Source organism: Eleutherodactylus coqui, chromosome 11, assembly GCF_035609145.1.
Source record: "Eleutherodactylus coqui strain aEleCoq1 chromosome 11, aEleCoq1.hap1, whole genome shotgun sequence".
In the NCBI taxonomy this organism is placed as follows: Eukaryota; Metazoa; Chordata; class Amphibia; order Anura; family Eleutherodactylidae; genus Eleutherodactylus; species Eleutherodactylus coqui.
Window position 1 is genome coordinate 120561263 of NC_089847.1, and position 17233 is coordinate 120578495.

Consider the following 17233-nt stretch of genomic DNA (forward strand, 5'->3'; position numbering starts at 1 on the left):
AGCGGAATCTCCGCGGTAAATGAACTGTCCCAGATGGGCCCCATTGATTACAAGGAGGTCCCGGCACTGTTTCTCTTCTTCATCTCCTGGCCGGGGATTGAAAAGTCCCCACCTTCTGGAAGTGCTGACGTTGCCATGTTCCCCTTGTGAAAGAGGCCTAAAAGTGCGGCAAAGTTGTAGTCGCTATTTGCCACTCCCTCCGCTACAGCTTTTGGCTATATACTCATCATAAAGGTTATTCCCATATAGGATATATCATAACCTTGGCCGGGCTTAGCTACATACGACCCATGTGGTTGCATTGGGCACCGGCCACCAAATTATAAGGGGAGTAGGTCCGCCTGGCCAGATCTTCTTTCTCTGTCTAGGGGAGTTACATGAATCCTCTTCCCCCGCAATGCAGTTGCTTGGTTCTGCTACTTTATGATATGGCTTGGTTCTGGTGTATGTATGTTATGAGCTTGGATCTGGTGTTGTATTTATGTTGTAAGCTTGGTTCTGTGGCTGTATTTATGTTATAAGCTTGGTTCTCGTGCTGTATTTATGCTATAAGCTTGGTTCTGGGGCTGTATTTATGTTATAAGCTTGGTTCTGGGGCTGTATTTATGTTATAAGCTTGGTTCTGGTGCTGTATTTATGTCATAAACTTGGTTCTGGTGCTGTATTTATGTTGTAAGCTTGGTTCTGGTGCTGTATTTATGTTATAAGCTTGGTTCTGGGGCTGTATTTATGTTATAAGCTTGGTTCTGTGGCTGTATTTATGTTATAAGCTTGGTTCTGGTGCTGTATTTATGTTGTAAGCTTGGTTCTGGTGCTGTATTTATGTTGTAAGCTTGGTTCCGGTGCTGTATTTATGTTATAAGCTTGGTTCTGGTGCTGTATTTATGTTATAAGCTTGTTTCTGGTGCTGTATTTATGTTATAAGCTTGGTTCTGCTGCTGTATTTATGCTATAAGCTTGGTTCTGGGGCTGTATTTATGTTATAAGCTTGGTTCTGGTGCTGTATTTATGTTATAAGCTTGGTTCTCATGCTGTATTTATGTTATAAGCTTGGTTCTGGGGCTGTATTTATGAACTGAGTTTGTATCTGGTGCTTTATTTATGTTTTGAACTTGGTTCTGGGGCTGTATTTATGTTATAATCAGGTTCCCTTTAAGTTGCAATGTAGCAACCGAATAGTGCAATCTTTTTTCAGTGAATATGGTTACAACTTAGGACTCCCATGGCGAACCACACAACAAGGGGTTATGAGACACATGTGGCTCCTGAGCCACTGGTTGGGGGGGGGGCACTGCTTTACGGCATTTTGCCAGGTAGAATAGCGTAGTTGACTAAACTTTACAAATGACGGAAAGGAAACCTGCTTAAATGAAGGCCTTATTGACCTTCGTTTGACTAACGAAAGCCTACGGTTCTCTCCAGGGTTCCATTTAGATGCTGTTTTCAGCAATTCAGCTGGAACCTCGGGCCAAAAATGTAGTGTGAACCCAGCCTTAAAGGGATAGTCTGGGCTGTTTACAACTATTGACCTATCCTTTTCTGGATAGGCCATCAGCAGTTCATAAAAGGGGGTCCACCACTTGGAAGGAGAGAGAAGGAGAGAGAGGAAGAGGAAAGAAAAGGAGAAAGAGAGAGAGACAGAGAAATAAAGAGAGACGGAGAAAGAGAAGAGAGAAGGAAAGTTAGAAAAAAAGAGGAAAAAGAGAGGAGGAGAGAGAAAAAAAGAGAAGATCTGTCAGCTGATCGTCCGGCCGGGCTGTCCAGTGCAGCAGGCCAGACGTCATCATTAGTGGACAGGGAGGAAGTGGGGGTGCTGGCTTCACTCCCATTGAAATCAGTGGGAGCGCCGAGCAGTTAATCCATTTCCTGTCCAGGACAAGATGTCTGTGACAGGCACAGGAAGTGCAGTAGTAGCACGGCGCTCCCACTGATTTCAATAGGAGTGAAGCTGGTGCCCCCACTTCCTCCCTGTCCACTGATGATGAGATCTAGCCTGCTGCACCGGACAGCGGCCCAGATGATCAGCTGATAGACGGGGTCCCAAACAACGGACTCCCGTGTATAAACTACCGATGGCCTATGCAGAGGATATGTCATCAGGTGAAGAAAGCCCTGATTACCCCCTTCATCATGGCAGATGTACTTGCCCCATTTTTAGAGTAATATCTACCCCGAAAACAAACGTTCACACCACATGAAGACCCTACTTCTGACACCAGGAAAGCATGCAGCGTCGAACATATCCTCCCCATGTATATGGCCAATGTAGGATTTGCATGATGTGAATGGAACCTTATCCTTACATCATCACTGAGAAGCTGCAGACATCTTGCCCCCTATCTGCTGCACAAGTGCCGGTGGCATGTAGCGATTGTGAGTGGCACTTCCGGACCATGGCGATCTGCTTGTGTCATCCTCCGGCCTCTTCTTGTCCCTTGCAATGCCATAGTCCAAAAATCTTCATTAAAATCGAAAGGAAAAAAAATCCAATGGGAAATGCTATTTTCACCTGCCATTTTGGAAATTTGCAAGATTCTCAACTGGGGTGTCCTCTGGCCTCCTCTGGCCTCTTCTTGCGCTGTGATAGGGTAAGAAAATCTTCATTAGAATCTGAAGGGAAGAAAAATCCAATGAGAAATACCGTTTTCACCAGAATTCCCTTTTAATGTTTTGCTTTGTTTTTGGAAATTTGCAAAATTCTCAACTTTTTGAATCATGAAGAAACAAAATCATCTCTTTAGTCTCCTTTTTCTATGGAGTTTTCTTACGTTATCATTTCATTCATCGCCTCTTGCTTGAACTGTGGTACCTGCACGGCGCTAATACGGGGAGTTGATGAATCAAGTAGTGATGGAGTCAAAGAAATGTGCAGAGGTCAAAGTCTTACCTGCGAGATTGCTTTGTAATCAATTGCACACGATTAGAGGTAATGCTGCGAACAACACAATCCTCATTATCCCGGCTTTGATCTGTCTCAGTACCATCTTGTGAAAGTTACGAGAGACGTTTCTTCTTTGAAGTAAACAGCAATCTAAGTAATTCAGGTAGTTGTTTACAGAAGGTTAACGCTCCGATAACGTGGACGTACCCCGGCCATTACAAGAATCTGCGTGCCATAACACTCTCCGAGAGTCCCTGCTTCTTGTAGGTGCTTTATAGTGAACGAATGGAGCATATAGCTGACAGTCCAGCGTCCCGTAGGGTGACCCCGGACACAGGGCGTACGTCGAGGAGCCGGAAGGGCATAATGCTGGCTTGTCATGGCGGCACTTACCACATTCTCTCCTGGAGGGACGCACATAGCCTCGGCCAGGGCAGTGCTGGTCCTTTTCCGGACACCCCTCGGAGAGGGATGCCCAATAAACATATGAACAAGGATAGGGGTTGTCATGGGTGGCGCCACCATTCCGTTACCCACCAGTATGATCCTCGCTGGTAAATAAATAGAGCCGCAGACAGAATTGGTGTACCTCAGGTCTCTGGGAACGGTCAGGGCCTGGAAGAACTTTACTTGAATAACTTCAGAATAACACAAGGCAAAATTGACAGTTCTTGAAGTGCAGGTATTAAACAGACTCAAGTAATAGTACCGACTCGAGTGATAGTACCTCCATACAGTGATCCCAGACTTCAGGACGGCCGTGTGTGAACAACAGACTTAGGAGTACCTCTACCCGGTGATTTCAGACTTCAGGATGGCCAGGTGTGACAAATGAATAAGAGTACCTCTACGTGGTGATCCCAGACTTCAGGGAGGCCACGTAGGAAAAGAGGTCAGAAAGTATCTCTGCACTAGGCCTTGGGAAAACATGCACTTGCTGATTGCTCACACTCTCTCCGCTTGGGGCACACTTTTCTCTCATCACGGGTACATGCTCTCCTCTTCTTCCATCTTTACCACATGAGGGTTGAAGGTACCCCCATGTGGCCGGCACTCTTGATCAGGAACCCAGAAGAAATCAAACTCCCTTACTCTGAAGAATCGACTCCCTCCTTCCCCCTCTCACTCACATTTTATAATCACACTCATACCACGTGACAGGACATAAATTGATACATTCACAGAAAAGCTTCAGGCTTTTGCAGACACTTAACCCATCACACGCTGCAGCTGTGCAATACATATAACAGAATGACTAGACAGTTTTGCACAGCACATCAACATAAGACATGACATGTATGACATAATGGAGGGGGCCAGAAATGTATGTGATGACCTTAGGTTAGGCACCCTGTACGGAGTGTTTTTTTGGCATCCCCCACGATAAGCAACGAACTATATATATTGCACTAATAGACAGTATGCCTGTATTCTGCAGCATACCCACACCAGAATAGCTCAGTGGATAAATCCGATACCAGAATCAAGCTCATATCATAAATACCACACCAGAAACAATCTCAGTACATAAATACAGCACCATCTTCATTATATAGATACACTACCAGAACCAAACTCATAACATAAATACAGTACCAGAACCAAGCTCAATACATGAATACAGCATGAGCCAAACTCAACACACAGATACAACACAAGAACCAATTTCATAATATACATATACAGCACCATGAAAGCTTAGTGAATAAATATCACACCAGAACCAAGCTCGGTACATAAATACAGCACCAGTTAACCTCTGTATATAGGTACAATACCAGAACCAAACCCATAACATAAAAACAGTATGAGAACTAAGCTCAGTACATACGGTAGATACAGTATAAGCTATCCTCAATACACAAATAGCTCCTAAGAACATCAGATACGAGGAGGAGGAAGATTCATGTAGCTCCACAAGATGCAGACGCACGGAGGAAGATAGTCATCTGGTCGGGTTGACCTAAAGGCGGTGATCGTCCCCGACCTACATCCACCTGGTGCCCCCTACCAGATTGTGGCCAGCGCCCTGTGCATCTACACGGGTTGCACATAGCTGAGACGGGCATGACGGCTGATAGATTGGTGACACACCTGCCTGCTAGTGCTAGCTGTCTAGTGCTCATTGGGGATGGCACAGAGGGCATTTTCACAATTAAAATGGTGCCAAATTGTAACCCACTGCTTTCACCATGTTCAAGTTTTATGGGAAGGGACTAACGGCGCATTGCAACCAGAATGAGGCCTTTGGCATCCTGGATGTGCAGTCATCAGTTCTGATGAAACTAACTGTCCCCCAGTATTATAGGAGCTAAGTTGTTAGGGGGAGTCTGACAACAAGCTCCTTAACAGCTTCCAATATCAACTAGCAGAATGATGAATGCAGCTCAGAAGTATGATATTGAATCATAACAGTAATGTAATAGTAGAATAGTGAGTGCAGCTCTGGACTATAATACAGGATGTAATTCAGGATCAGTACAGAATAAGTAATGTATGTACACAGTGACTCCACCAGCAGAATAGGGAGTGCAGCTCTGGACTATAATACAGGATGTAATTCAGGATCAGTACAGAATAAGTAATGTATGTACACAGTGACTCCACCAGCAGAATAGTGAGTGCAGCTCTGAAGTATAATACAGGGTATAACTCAGGATCAGTACAGGATAAGTAATGTATGTACACAGTGACTCCACCAGCAGAATAGTGAGTGCAGCTCTGGGGTATAATACAGGATATAACTCAGGATCAGTGCAGGATAAGTAATGTATGTACACAGTGACTCCACCAGCGGAATAGTGAGTGCAGCTCTGGAGTATAATACAGGATGTAACTCAGGATCAGTACAGGATAAGTAATGTATGTACATGGTTACTCTAACAGCAGAATAGTGAGTGCAGCTCTGGAGTATAATACAGGATATAACTCAGGATCAGTACTGGATAAGTAATGCATGTACACAGTGACTCCACCAGCAGAATAGTGAGTGCAGCTCTGGAGTATAATACAGGATGTAACTCAGGATCAGTACTGAATAAGTAATGTATGTACACAGTGACTCCACCAGCGGAATAGTGAGTGCAGCTCTGGAGTATAATACAGGATGTAACTCAGGATCAGTACAGGATAAGTAATGTATGTACATGGTTACTCTAACAGCAGAATAGTGAGTGCAGCTCTGGAGTATAATACAGGATATAACTCAGGATCAGTACTGGATAAGTAATGCATGTACACAGTGACTCCACCAGCAGAATAGTGAGTGCAGCTCTGGAGTATAATACAGGATGTAACTCAGGATCAGTACAGGATCTGTAATGTATGTACACAGTGACTCCACCAGCAGAATAGTGAGTGCAGCTCTGGAGTATGATATAAAATCATAACAGCAATGTAATAGTAGAATAGTGAGTGCAGCTCTGCAGTATAATACTGGATATAACTTGGGATCAGTACAGGATAAGTAATGTATGTACACAGTGACTCCACCAGCAGAATAGTGAGTGCAGCTCTGGAGTATAATAAAGGATGTAACTCAGGTTAGTCTGATACCACGATACTTGATTTTAATAAGTTTTCAAGGAATCTCTCACACATATCCCATGAACACATGCAATTTATTTACAAAATAGTACAAAGACGAGCATACAATAAAGCTGTCAATAGAATTCTGAAAGGATTTAGAAAAGGAAGCATACATAAATATAGTATATAAATAAAGTACAAAATAAGGAACGTCTGCATACAATAAATTAAATATAAATAGTGCATTTAGAACCAAGTGCTGAGTGGGAGAAAAACACCAAATGGTTAAGAAACAAGAACACAAGGCCCTCATTATTAAGGTTATTAAGACCCTTCTTACATTATTAACTCTGCTATGGGGGGTCCTACATAGTAACATCGGGGAGCGGGTCTTACAGCGATCATTCTGACAAAGATCATCGTATATCTAGATTATCTGTACAACACTTATTCGGAAATATGAAGAGTGTCTAGAAAAACGGGGGCGACTGATTTTGTGCGCCATTTTTGGTGCAAACTGTTTATGTAAATGTACAGCAGCTATAAGGAAGATAAAGGTGTCAAAAGGAACCTGTCCCATCCGTATCATATAGGCCGTATTCATGCAAACACAAGGCAAGCGTACGTGTACGCTCGTCTGAAAAAGCCCTAATAGTCTAAGGCCTCATGTCCACGGGGAAAATCAGGCCCGCCGCGGATTCTCCATGTAGAATCCACAGCGGGTCCCTCCTGCCCTGCGGACATGAGGCCTAAAAAGAAGAATAAACACCTGCTCCGGACGATGTGGATCTTCCTTCCTTCGCGGACGGATCTTTATTCTTCGGCCCGGCGGATATGCTCAGCACGCCGGCTGCATGCCACGCGCATGCGCCGAAGAAAGAAGATTCAGCCGTGAAGAAGGGAAGAACCGCATCGTCCGGAGCAGGTGAGTTTAATTCTGGTACGGGTCTCCCGCGGATCCGGACGGCTTCCATAGGCTGCAATAGAAGCCTGCGGGAGCCGTCCCTGCAGGAGACACGCACTAAAATGGAGCATGTCCATTTTTTTTCCTGCCTGACGGGAAAACCACCCTCAACAGTTTTCAAAAAATGTTGGGTCTGGATAACCCTTTAGGCCTCATGTCCACGGGGAAAATCAGGCCCGCCGCAGATTCTTCATGTAGAATCCGTAGCGGGTCCCTCCTGCCCGCGGACATGAGGCCTAAAAATCAGAATAAACTCACCTGCTCCGGACGATGCGGATCTTCCTTCCTTCGCGGCCGGATCTTCTTTCTTCGGCCCGGCGGATGTGCTTGGCACGCCGGCGGTGTGCCTAACGCATGCGCCGGGCACATCTGCCGGGCCGAAGAAAGAAGATCCGGCCGCGAAGAAGGGAAGAACCGCATCGTCTGGAGCAGGTGAGTTTAATTCTGGTACGGGTCTCCCGAGGATCCGGACGGCTTCCATAGGCTGCAATAGAAGCCTGCGGGAGCCGTCCCTGCAGGAGACACGCACTAAAATGGAGCATGTCCATTTTTTTCCCCGCCTGACGGGAAAAATGACATCCGCAGGTATTAACTACCTGCGGGTGTCCAATACATCCCTATGGGGCGCAGATCCGCGTGCGGGAGAAACGCTGCAGATTTTTAGCCCATGGACATGAGGCCTAAGGCCTCATGTCGACGGGGAAAATTAGGCCCGCTACAGATTCTCCATGGAGAATCCGTAGCGGGTCCCTCCTGCCCTGCGGACATGAGAGCTGAAAAGAAGAATAAATAAGAATAAACTTACCCGCAGCAGACCGGGCAGATCTTCTCTTCTTCATGGCCGGATCTTCTTTCTTCGGTTGGCGGATGTACTGGGCACACTGGAAGCGTGCCGTGCACATGTGCCGGGCACATCCGCCGGGCCGAAGAAAGAAGATCCGGCCGTGCAGAAGAGAAGACTTGCCCGGTCCGCTGCGGGTAAGTTATTCTTACTTTAGGTCTCCCGCACGAAAATGGAGCATGGTCCAGATTTTTTCATGCTCCATTTTTAAAAAAATCACTTTTATTGACCATCCGCGGGTATTTATCTACCCGCGGGTGGTCAATGCATCCCTATGGGATGCGGATCCGCATGCGGGTGATCCGCGGCGGATTTAAAATCCTATTTTGCCCGTGGACATGAGGCCTAAGGGTGACAGCTCTCTTTCTATGCACAGACAGCAGAAGAGCTATCCCTCTAGGTGATCTGGACAGGGAGAGGATGGTGCGGTGTGGCCCCTATGGCTCTAGGCTCTGGTCAGAGTCATGGGGGCCACACTGAAATGCCACAAGGTTTTAAAAAAAAGAATACTTGCGATGTACATGCCTATCCCAGGCTGCATGAACCTGGTGACAGGTTCCCTTTATTGTGGTGGGCGAGCTGTGCCAACTTAATCATGCAATGGGTGCCCAGTTAAAAAATTGGGCACTATCTTTTGCCAACTAGATTCATGGACAGTTTATAAAGCGGAGTGGATGGGGAACTTAGAATGACCCTGGGAAATATCAAAAAGTGATCCCATGTTGTAGGTGGGTCCAAATTACCAGGAGGCCAGCAGAAGTATTGCTTGGTGGTGGATCTCTGCTTTGAGATCTTGTTTCTCCGGGCCTGGATGAATGAAGCCCAGTGCACAATGGCACCAACTCAGCTCTATCACTCCAAGAAGGGGGCAGATAGGGATGTATAACTTAGAGGAGACGTCACAGTTGCGTGATGATAACACAATTGCTAGCCCCATCTCCACAGCCACACTGGCTTCTATAATACATGGTCCATCATTGCAGCCATCCTGCCGCTGCTCCCTGAGCCAGCGGGAAAGGGGATCTGCAGCAAGTGCTCCAACGTGCATCAACCCTAATTCAGGGGTAGTGAGCCCATTGGAGTGCACTGGGTCCGAGCACGTGCCCAGGTGCTGACGTTACCCCTATCTGACCAGACCGGCCCATCACCTGACCAGCCTACTGGGACTTTTCCTTTTAAAGCTAATGGTTGATGCAATTTTAGGCTCTTTTCACACTAGCACTAGAGAGGTCCGCCATCAAAAATAACAGAATTCCAGTGGACTCCAGTAAAGTCAAGGGAGTCCTTCAGGATGCATTGCATTCCAGATCCATTATATACTGAAGTCTTAACACTAGTAGCCTATGATAGTAATTCATTTTAGGTTTTACCCTCAAAAACTAATCCATCTCCATCCCGAGGTACCAGAATTATAATTATTTACTAGCTTGTAAATTTTGCCTTTGGTCCCTTTAGACCTATCATCCCATAATAAGTCAGTCTACAAGTCATTGGATTGAATGCTCAGCCAGTTTCGGCCACTTCGGTCGTATCTTAGGATCTGATTTTGTAAGTTCCTGGCGACTTGACCTTCATCTCCTCCGATTTGGTGGCCTCTTCGCAGAGTTTTTAATTAACGTCATTCCTCACATGTCACGTCTTTAGGTTCTCAGTGGTCTTTTCCATGATTACACCTTCTTCTTCTTCATCTTCCGTCCCAATGAGAGTCCAAAAACATCACTGCTACTTTTTGTGAAAGCTCAGCTGATCGATAAGACGCAAGGGGTCCGTACTCTTCACGTTATGAATGCTTTTACTGTCACTGTCGTATTGCAAGTCGTCTTCTTCCCCAACTTCTTGGTTAAGGTCCGACTGAGTCCAGTACATCACCGGCAGGAAATGGGACAGGGGCAAATGGCCTTTTCCTTTGGCTTGTTGCCTCTGCCTGTCTTTGCTCAGGGAGATGGCCATCCCGTATTTTGGTGATGTATACATATTGCATTTATCACGCAGGATTTCCTCCTTGAAGGAGCAGTCTTCTGGAGAATAATTGCTCTGCGGGGAAGGAAGAAAGATGAGAATTTAATTTTATGTAATCTTAACTACAATGACCAAAAAATGGCGCTCCGACCACTATGAGAACTTATCAAGAAACTGATCAGTAAAGTATTTAATTTAAAGGGAACCTGTTAAGTCTCTTAAAGGGGTCATACCAAAAACAACTTTTATGACCTATATACAGGATAGGTGGTAAAAGTCTGATCGGTGCAGGTCTCACTGCTGAGATCCCCACTGATCCTGAGAACAGGGGTTCTGGGGTTATCCTAAAATCTAGAGTGACCCCCTATCCCCAGGCTATGGGATAACTTTATAATTGGTTGGGGTCCCACCGATCCTGAGAACGTCCGTCCCATGCCCTCCCTCCACCTTGCGGGAATCTGAATGACTTATCTCCCCTTAGGCTGGCTTCACACGTATTCGCACATCCCCATTGACTTCTATGGGGACTTTTGGTGCGCATGAAATCAATGGGTTCTATTCACTGTGCAAATGTTGTGCCCACAAATACGCCCGTGTGAAGCCGGTGTTGGTCTGGCGTGGAATATATATGTTTTGTAAATGCATATTATGGCAGCCTTTGAATCATGCAGGCATCTCAGCACCTTTGGACAGTCCTGCCAGCTGGCATTGGGTATTTGTCTCGGTGTCCGAGCTCAGACATTATCAGCGGTTTGCTCTATTGAACTCAAGTTCATTCACCTCCCCTGACTGAGCCAAAAATAAAGGGTGAGGTGAGTGATTGTACAAAGGTAGAAAAGGGGTCACCTCATTACCAACCTGGAATCCCTGCCATCTCTAAATATTGCTGACTACGTGGCAGAGAAGGGTGTAGCTGTAGATGGTGTGGAGGTGGCCATCGAACTGAAGACTGGCACCTGAAGAAGTCATCATGGCTGGCCTTAACTATGTGTGACCTAAGCTAACAGCTTGCAAGGGGGACACCAGGCAGATGTAAGACCCTTGGGCCCACCTGGCTAGATGATCTTATTCCTCCATGTGGCAGTCTCTTGTTTGGCCAAATGGGTCATCCTCCTTCTGGCTCTGTCTCTTCCCCTTCCGAGGCACCCCTGCCAGCCCATTGGTATCCCCACAACAATCACTTAGTTCTTTACTGTTTATGTCATGAGCTTGGTTCTGGTGCTGTATTTATGTTATGACTTTGGTTTTTGGTGCTTTATTTAAGTTATGGCTTTGGTTCTGGTGCTGTATTTATGTTGTCAGCTTGGTTCTGGTACTTTATCTATGTTATGAGCTTGATTCTGGAGCTGTATTTATGCTATCAGCTTGGTCCTGCTGCTGTTTTTTTTTGCTATCAGCTCGTTTCTGGTGCTATATTTATGTTATGAACTTGGTTCTCGGGATATATGTATGTCATGAGCTTTTGTTCTGGTGCTGTTCATATAAACTTAGTTCTGGTGCTATGTATTAAGCCTGGTTCTGGGGAAGTATTTATGTACTGAACTTGATTCTAGTACAGTATTTATTCACTGTTTTATGTGTTGAGCTTGGTTATGGTATTGTGCTTGTATACTGAGCTTGTTTCTGGTACTGTATCTTATAAGCTTGATTCTGGTGTTGTATTAATTATATGAGTTTGGTTCTGGAGCTGAATTTATGTAGTAAGCTTGGTTCTGGGGCTGTATTTATGTTATAAACTTCTTTCTGATACAATATCTATTTACTGAGTTGTTCTGGCGTGGTTATGCTGCTATCTTACTTTTTTTCTGCACAAGCAGAATACAGAATACTGCCTATCAGTGCGATATATATTGTTTTTTCTTTTCATGGGGGAGGGTGGCAAAAATTGTGTACAGGGTGGCCGGCACTGGAAGATACCAGTATTATAAGGCCCCTTTCAGACGGGCTACAAAATCATCGCTACAAAACGCATGTCTGTGAAGCCCATGGTGTCCAATGGGTTCTTTCAGGCTACAAAACATCCTTCATGTGGAAGAACCCGTTGGACACCATGAGCTTCACATACATGCGTTTTGTAACGAGATTTTGTAGCCCATGTGAAAGAGGCCTAAATGGCACATGGTAGCTGGGGGCCCTGTTATTGACTTTACAAACAATTGTTTGACACCATACTGAATGCAGAAGGAGCACTTGGTTCGCTAAGCTTCTTCTCTAGCACCCTTCTTGCTATTACAGACAGAGAAAAAACACAAAATTGTCAAAATACCGAACCCTTATGGGAATGTTTGCAGCAGAATTAGGGCTATTGGTGGTGATGCTCACACTGGTGTCATGGCTCCCTTCTATCAGCTTCCCTTGATAGACTGAATACAGTAGTCTTCTGCCCAGTAAAGAAAAACAGAAACCTAAAGGATCCATCATGGAAATATATAGTAAGGCATTGTGAAATCAGTTCCGTACATCTTGGATCCTGTAGGATGAGAACTGATGATGCCAGTGTGCTCAGACTCATCTGTGCAGAAACATAAAGTTTATCCGCTCTTCTAAAAAGTTTCAAAAAGTTTATTTAACCCTTTGCAATCAAATTTTGGATTCAGGGTTTCCTAGGGGGCTTTCTCTTTCTGCCATTATACAATGGCGCCATCTGTTGGCTAGAGCCAGTGCTGCGGTATGGGACATGCTGGAGAGGCCCCTGACAACAGAGCGGCCAGTAATATACAGTAAGAATACCCTGCCGGACGTCTTCCGACATCGGAGCTGTACAGCCTTCAATCAGAATGTCTTCAGACGTCAGACAGTGGATTGGAAAGGGTTAAAAGAAGCAAAACACACTTTTCAAGAAACTCACCGTTCCGTATAGTGTGCCGTCACTCGCCATGCAGAGATATAGATCAGTGTGATATCCTTTAAAGACCACCAGTCCGGGAGCGACTGCTCTGATTACAAGTAAACCTGCGAATAGATGAAAGTTACTGCATGCTGTAATTACATTTATCGTAAAGGCGGTGTGCCAAGTTAGAAAGTTATTCCCTGTCCAAAGGATAGGGGATAGTTTTAGGATAAGTGTGGGTTCGACTACTGCGGCCCCCCCTGAGAATGGGGGTCTGGTCAGTCCCCAAGTGGATGGAACAGAGGTCATGCAGGTACGGCGCTGTTCTATTCACTTCAATTACAGTGCGGAGATTACAAAAGTGCCTGAACTCAGTAATCTCCGGTGCTGTCATTAAAGTGAATGGAGCGGCGCTGCGACTGCGCAACCTCCACTTTATTCAGATGGGGACCCATTAGACCCCTGTTCTGAGGATTGGTGGGGTTCCCAACAATCAGACCCCCACTGATCATAGAGTTATCCCCTATTCTGTGGAAAGTTTCACCCAACCACCATGTTCTATGGGGTCTTCTTAGATGGCAGAGGGGCCCTTTGGCCCTAGGCTTGGGTTCTGCTTCTACCTCTACGTATGCTATAGCTTCTTCCCTGTGAACACGTACTTTATCACATATGGAGGCGATTCCATTTAGGCTATGTTCACATCTGCGTTCGGAGGTTCCATCACCGATTCAGCATGATATGCCTGATGAAGAAGTCCTACAGAACCAAAAGTAAAATGCCGGACGGCTGAACGGACACTGAACAGACCCCAATAGTCAATGGGGTCTATTCAGAGCAGTTTAGGTCCATCACAAAATGTGTCCCTTCGGCCATAACGGATCAGGAACACGGAATCCCCAAAAGTATTACTTCATATCGCATATCTGCAGTTTTTGCAGTAGCCTCATAGGGGTTCATGTAAATCAGGCATGACTAGTTCAAGATCTACTGAGACCCTGCTGCAGCGTAGGGTAAAGGACGCCTTATCCTGGGGACTGATGCTAGTGATTACAACCTGTGTACTACGCTGCGGAATGTGTTGGCGCTATAGAAGCAAGAGGATGTAAGGCTACAGTATCTTCATATCTCGTATATTCCTATATTTAGGATAAAGTCTCTTGGGAAATACACTGAATATGTCCGTGGGGTGAAGTGGGCCTGATGTACTCTATAAGGGATGTGAACAGATCTTAAGGGTATTAAGCAGAATCTGCCACGTGGATTCGCACGGGCCTATGCATTTGTGAACCGTATGCACTTTTTTGCGCATACATGACCTGTTCACATGGGCGCTGGACCCCCACCGGACCTGACTTAGCAGAATTAGCAGCATACGGCGCATCTTCTTGTGTATTGCGCACGCATTTGCAACCCCTCATAGACTTCTATAAGGACCCTGGCACGCAAATGTGCACAAAAGTAGAGCATGCAGCATTTTTTTTTTTTTTTGCTTGTGTCAAAGATCAATGGGTTCCATTCTCTGTGTATTGCGCACACAAATTTTGCGCATGGAATAACACCCGTATGAAGCGCCCAGCAGAAATCCGTGGCTATTCTGCAGAGGTTTTTGCATTAATTCTGTCATTGGGCGAAATCTGCGCGTGGAATTCCAACGCATTTCCGTACATATGCCGCAACAAAATGAAATAGCCATTAAGTTTTGCCGCAGTTTTACAGGCGTGCAGAAAATCCTGGAGCAGAATCTGCAGTGCGAATACGTGAATCTGCGGCGTATTTAGAGCAACGGATTTTGGTGCGGATTTTGACACCGATCTGCAGAAGATTTCACGCTTTTAATTGAAGGGGTTAAGTCAGCTGTGGATCAGCAATGATGGGGATGATAAGAAGCATAGCTAGGGGTACAGGCAGAGCATCTACCCTGGGTGTTAGGCGTCAAAGTTGGTGGCTTGCCTACAAGATACTCTGTCTTGGCCGGGGTGTTTAGATACACGGCGAGGGCAGCGATATACATACGGGGCTAAGAACATTGCTTCATAATAAGAGTTTAGACAAAGTTTTGAGGGGCCAAGTTGTAGCTAAACTTTTTTCACCTGTGGCAGATCTTCCGTTTACTGCCCTTGCAATTTATCTAAATACCCCATCCGAGGCAAAGTGGCTTGTAAGCGCTACCCTGACCCCCAGAAATGCCCCCATCTATATGTGCAGTACGATTTCCCATCATGAAAGTTCTCAAAACCATGAACTCCTACCATGCTTCGATTGTGATCAGTATGACAGGAGCCACAAAAACTTCTTAAAGCCCCCTTGTCCTAGTATAGAATTGCCAGCGTATGCAACTTTTACAATTTTCAAAAAGTTGCGACTGCATCTTTTTGCACCCCGCTTTCCCCGTGCAGCCCCAACCCCAATGGAGTCATATGTCATTCCTACTCACTGTGAGAACTTAGATGCCTTTCTCCATCCACTTTGCCATCATCATGTATGCGGAGATAGTAGTCCTCCTGCCCATTCTTCCGCACTGTTCGCAGTCTTCTTATCCGTATTGTCTCCCCCCAGCCGTTCTGCACGTGCGGTCCTGCATCATATGCAGGCAACGTGTGGACCACCAGGACAAGCCATAGCTCCACCAGCACCACACATCCGAGTGTCTGAAGCTGCTTCTTCCACATCTTCTCCGGGGCTGGAAATTGCAATTTGAGAGCTGAAAGCCACCACACACAGCGTGACACTAAGGATACTAGACCCAGACTAAGACAAGTAATGCTTTTTGCCTAATTGCCTCAGGGCTGTAGTAAATACAAAGCCAATCCCCTGCCTTTTATAGATCCTTTATCAGCTGTTTAGATGAAGCAATAGATATTCCTAGTAGTCAGAGTGACAGCCCCGATTATTGATCTATTACATCACCCTCAGGAAATTCTTTCCATTTTTTTTTTTTTTTAGCATTAGCATTGACCGAGACCATCAAGGTTTTGCTATTTTATATAGAAAGTCCTGATTTTGATGTATTACTATACTTTTGTATGCTTTATTATGTCATTTTATAGCATACATTTTCTATAAAATGCTCAAGTTGGAAAAAGTTTGGACTTTCGGAAAGTTGGAAAAAGTTTGGACTTTCTTAGAGAGTTGTCCATTCTTTACCCTATAAGACGTACCTTGTAATTGGCCTCATGAATGCGCTTCCCAGGGAAGACGTCTCTGTATTTGCTGACAACAAAGAAGTTTAAGAGTCTGACCTAAGGAGCATATGGTCTCCATGGTAGATTAGTGCTGGCCCTCATTTCCTTTACTGAAAGCCTTAAAGAAGACAACGCGAGTGTTGGCCTCATTATTTGGAGCGCGTTATAAAAAGATGAGGACCACCCACCACATCCCATGGTCACAAAACTAAAGGAGCCTCATCAGCCCATGGCCAGCAAAATCAGTGATATCCAAGACACGAAAGTCCCTTGTAAAATGGGATACGCAACGCGTTTTGTAGCCCATTAGGGTTTGTTCACACATTGCAGTAAGTGGCATATATTATCCTCTCTTCAAATGAATCTGCATTGAAATCTGGGTCAACATTTGCATGGCTTAGCCTGGATCCACACAACAGAGAGCAAGGCCCATTGAGTTCAATGGTTTTGTTCACATGCGCGTATTTCGTGTGCGCAAAAAAATACGACGTGCTCTATTTTCCTTTGTGTTCGTGCAGGGAAAGAGAACGTATTGACCACTAAGTGGCCATTTCGATGGCTGAGAGCATCGTTGCATGTTTTTGTGCATATGTGCATGATTCGCATGGGCAAAAAGTACAGTAAGAGCTCCTTCACATGAGCGTATGCACAAATGCGCATGCTTCATCACTATGAACGAGATGCTTTTGCGTGCATGTCTGTGCACTGTCTGTACTTTTTATGCACGCATGTGTTGATACGCATACGCTCGTGATAGTCCGGCCTTACGCCAATTTCAGACAAGCGCAGAAAAGCAGGTCCATAATGCAGATCTGTGAAGACCAAGCGATATCAGTTTTGTCACAACCTACAAAAAATGGGGTGCGCAAAAAACCCCACAAAGTGAACATGGATGATAATGCGTATTTACGCACCTATGCATGGTATACTTTTGGATGCCCCTGTCAATGTGGCTTTGTTGCGGAATCTGCATGGAATTGGTGCGGATTCCCCATCATATGGCCTTAGGGACATAGGCTATAGCTAAAGGGGGTTACTTCAGGATAGG

General features: G+C 45.4%; 1 protein-coding gene across 1 annotated transcript; it reads right to left on the reverse strand.

Moving 5' to 3' along the window:
- Positions 1–9936: 9936 nt before the first annotated feature.
- FGF19 (fibroblast growth factor 19) lies at positions 9937–15672 on the reverse strand. The gene is made up of 3 exons (XM_066582405.1): positions 15438–15672; positions 13022–13125; positions 9937–10248 (listed from the first exon to the last, which is right to left on the reverse strand). Exons 1-3 carry the CDS (start codon positions 15670–15672, stop codon positions 9937–9939), a joined length of 651 nt encoding a protein of 216 aa, XP_066438502.1.
- Positions 15673–17233: the final 1561 nt, after the last annotated feature.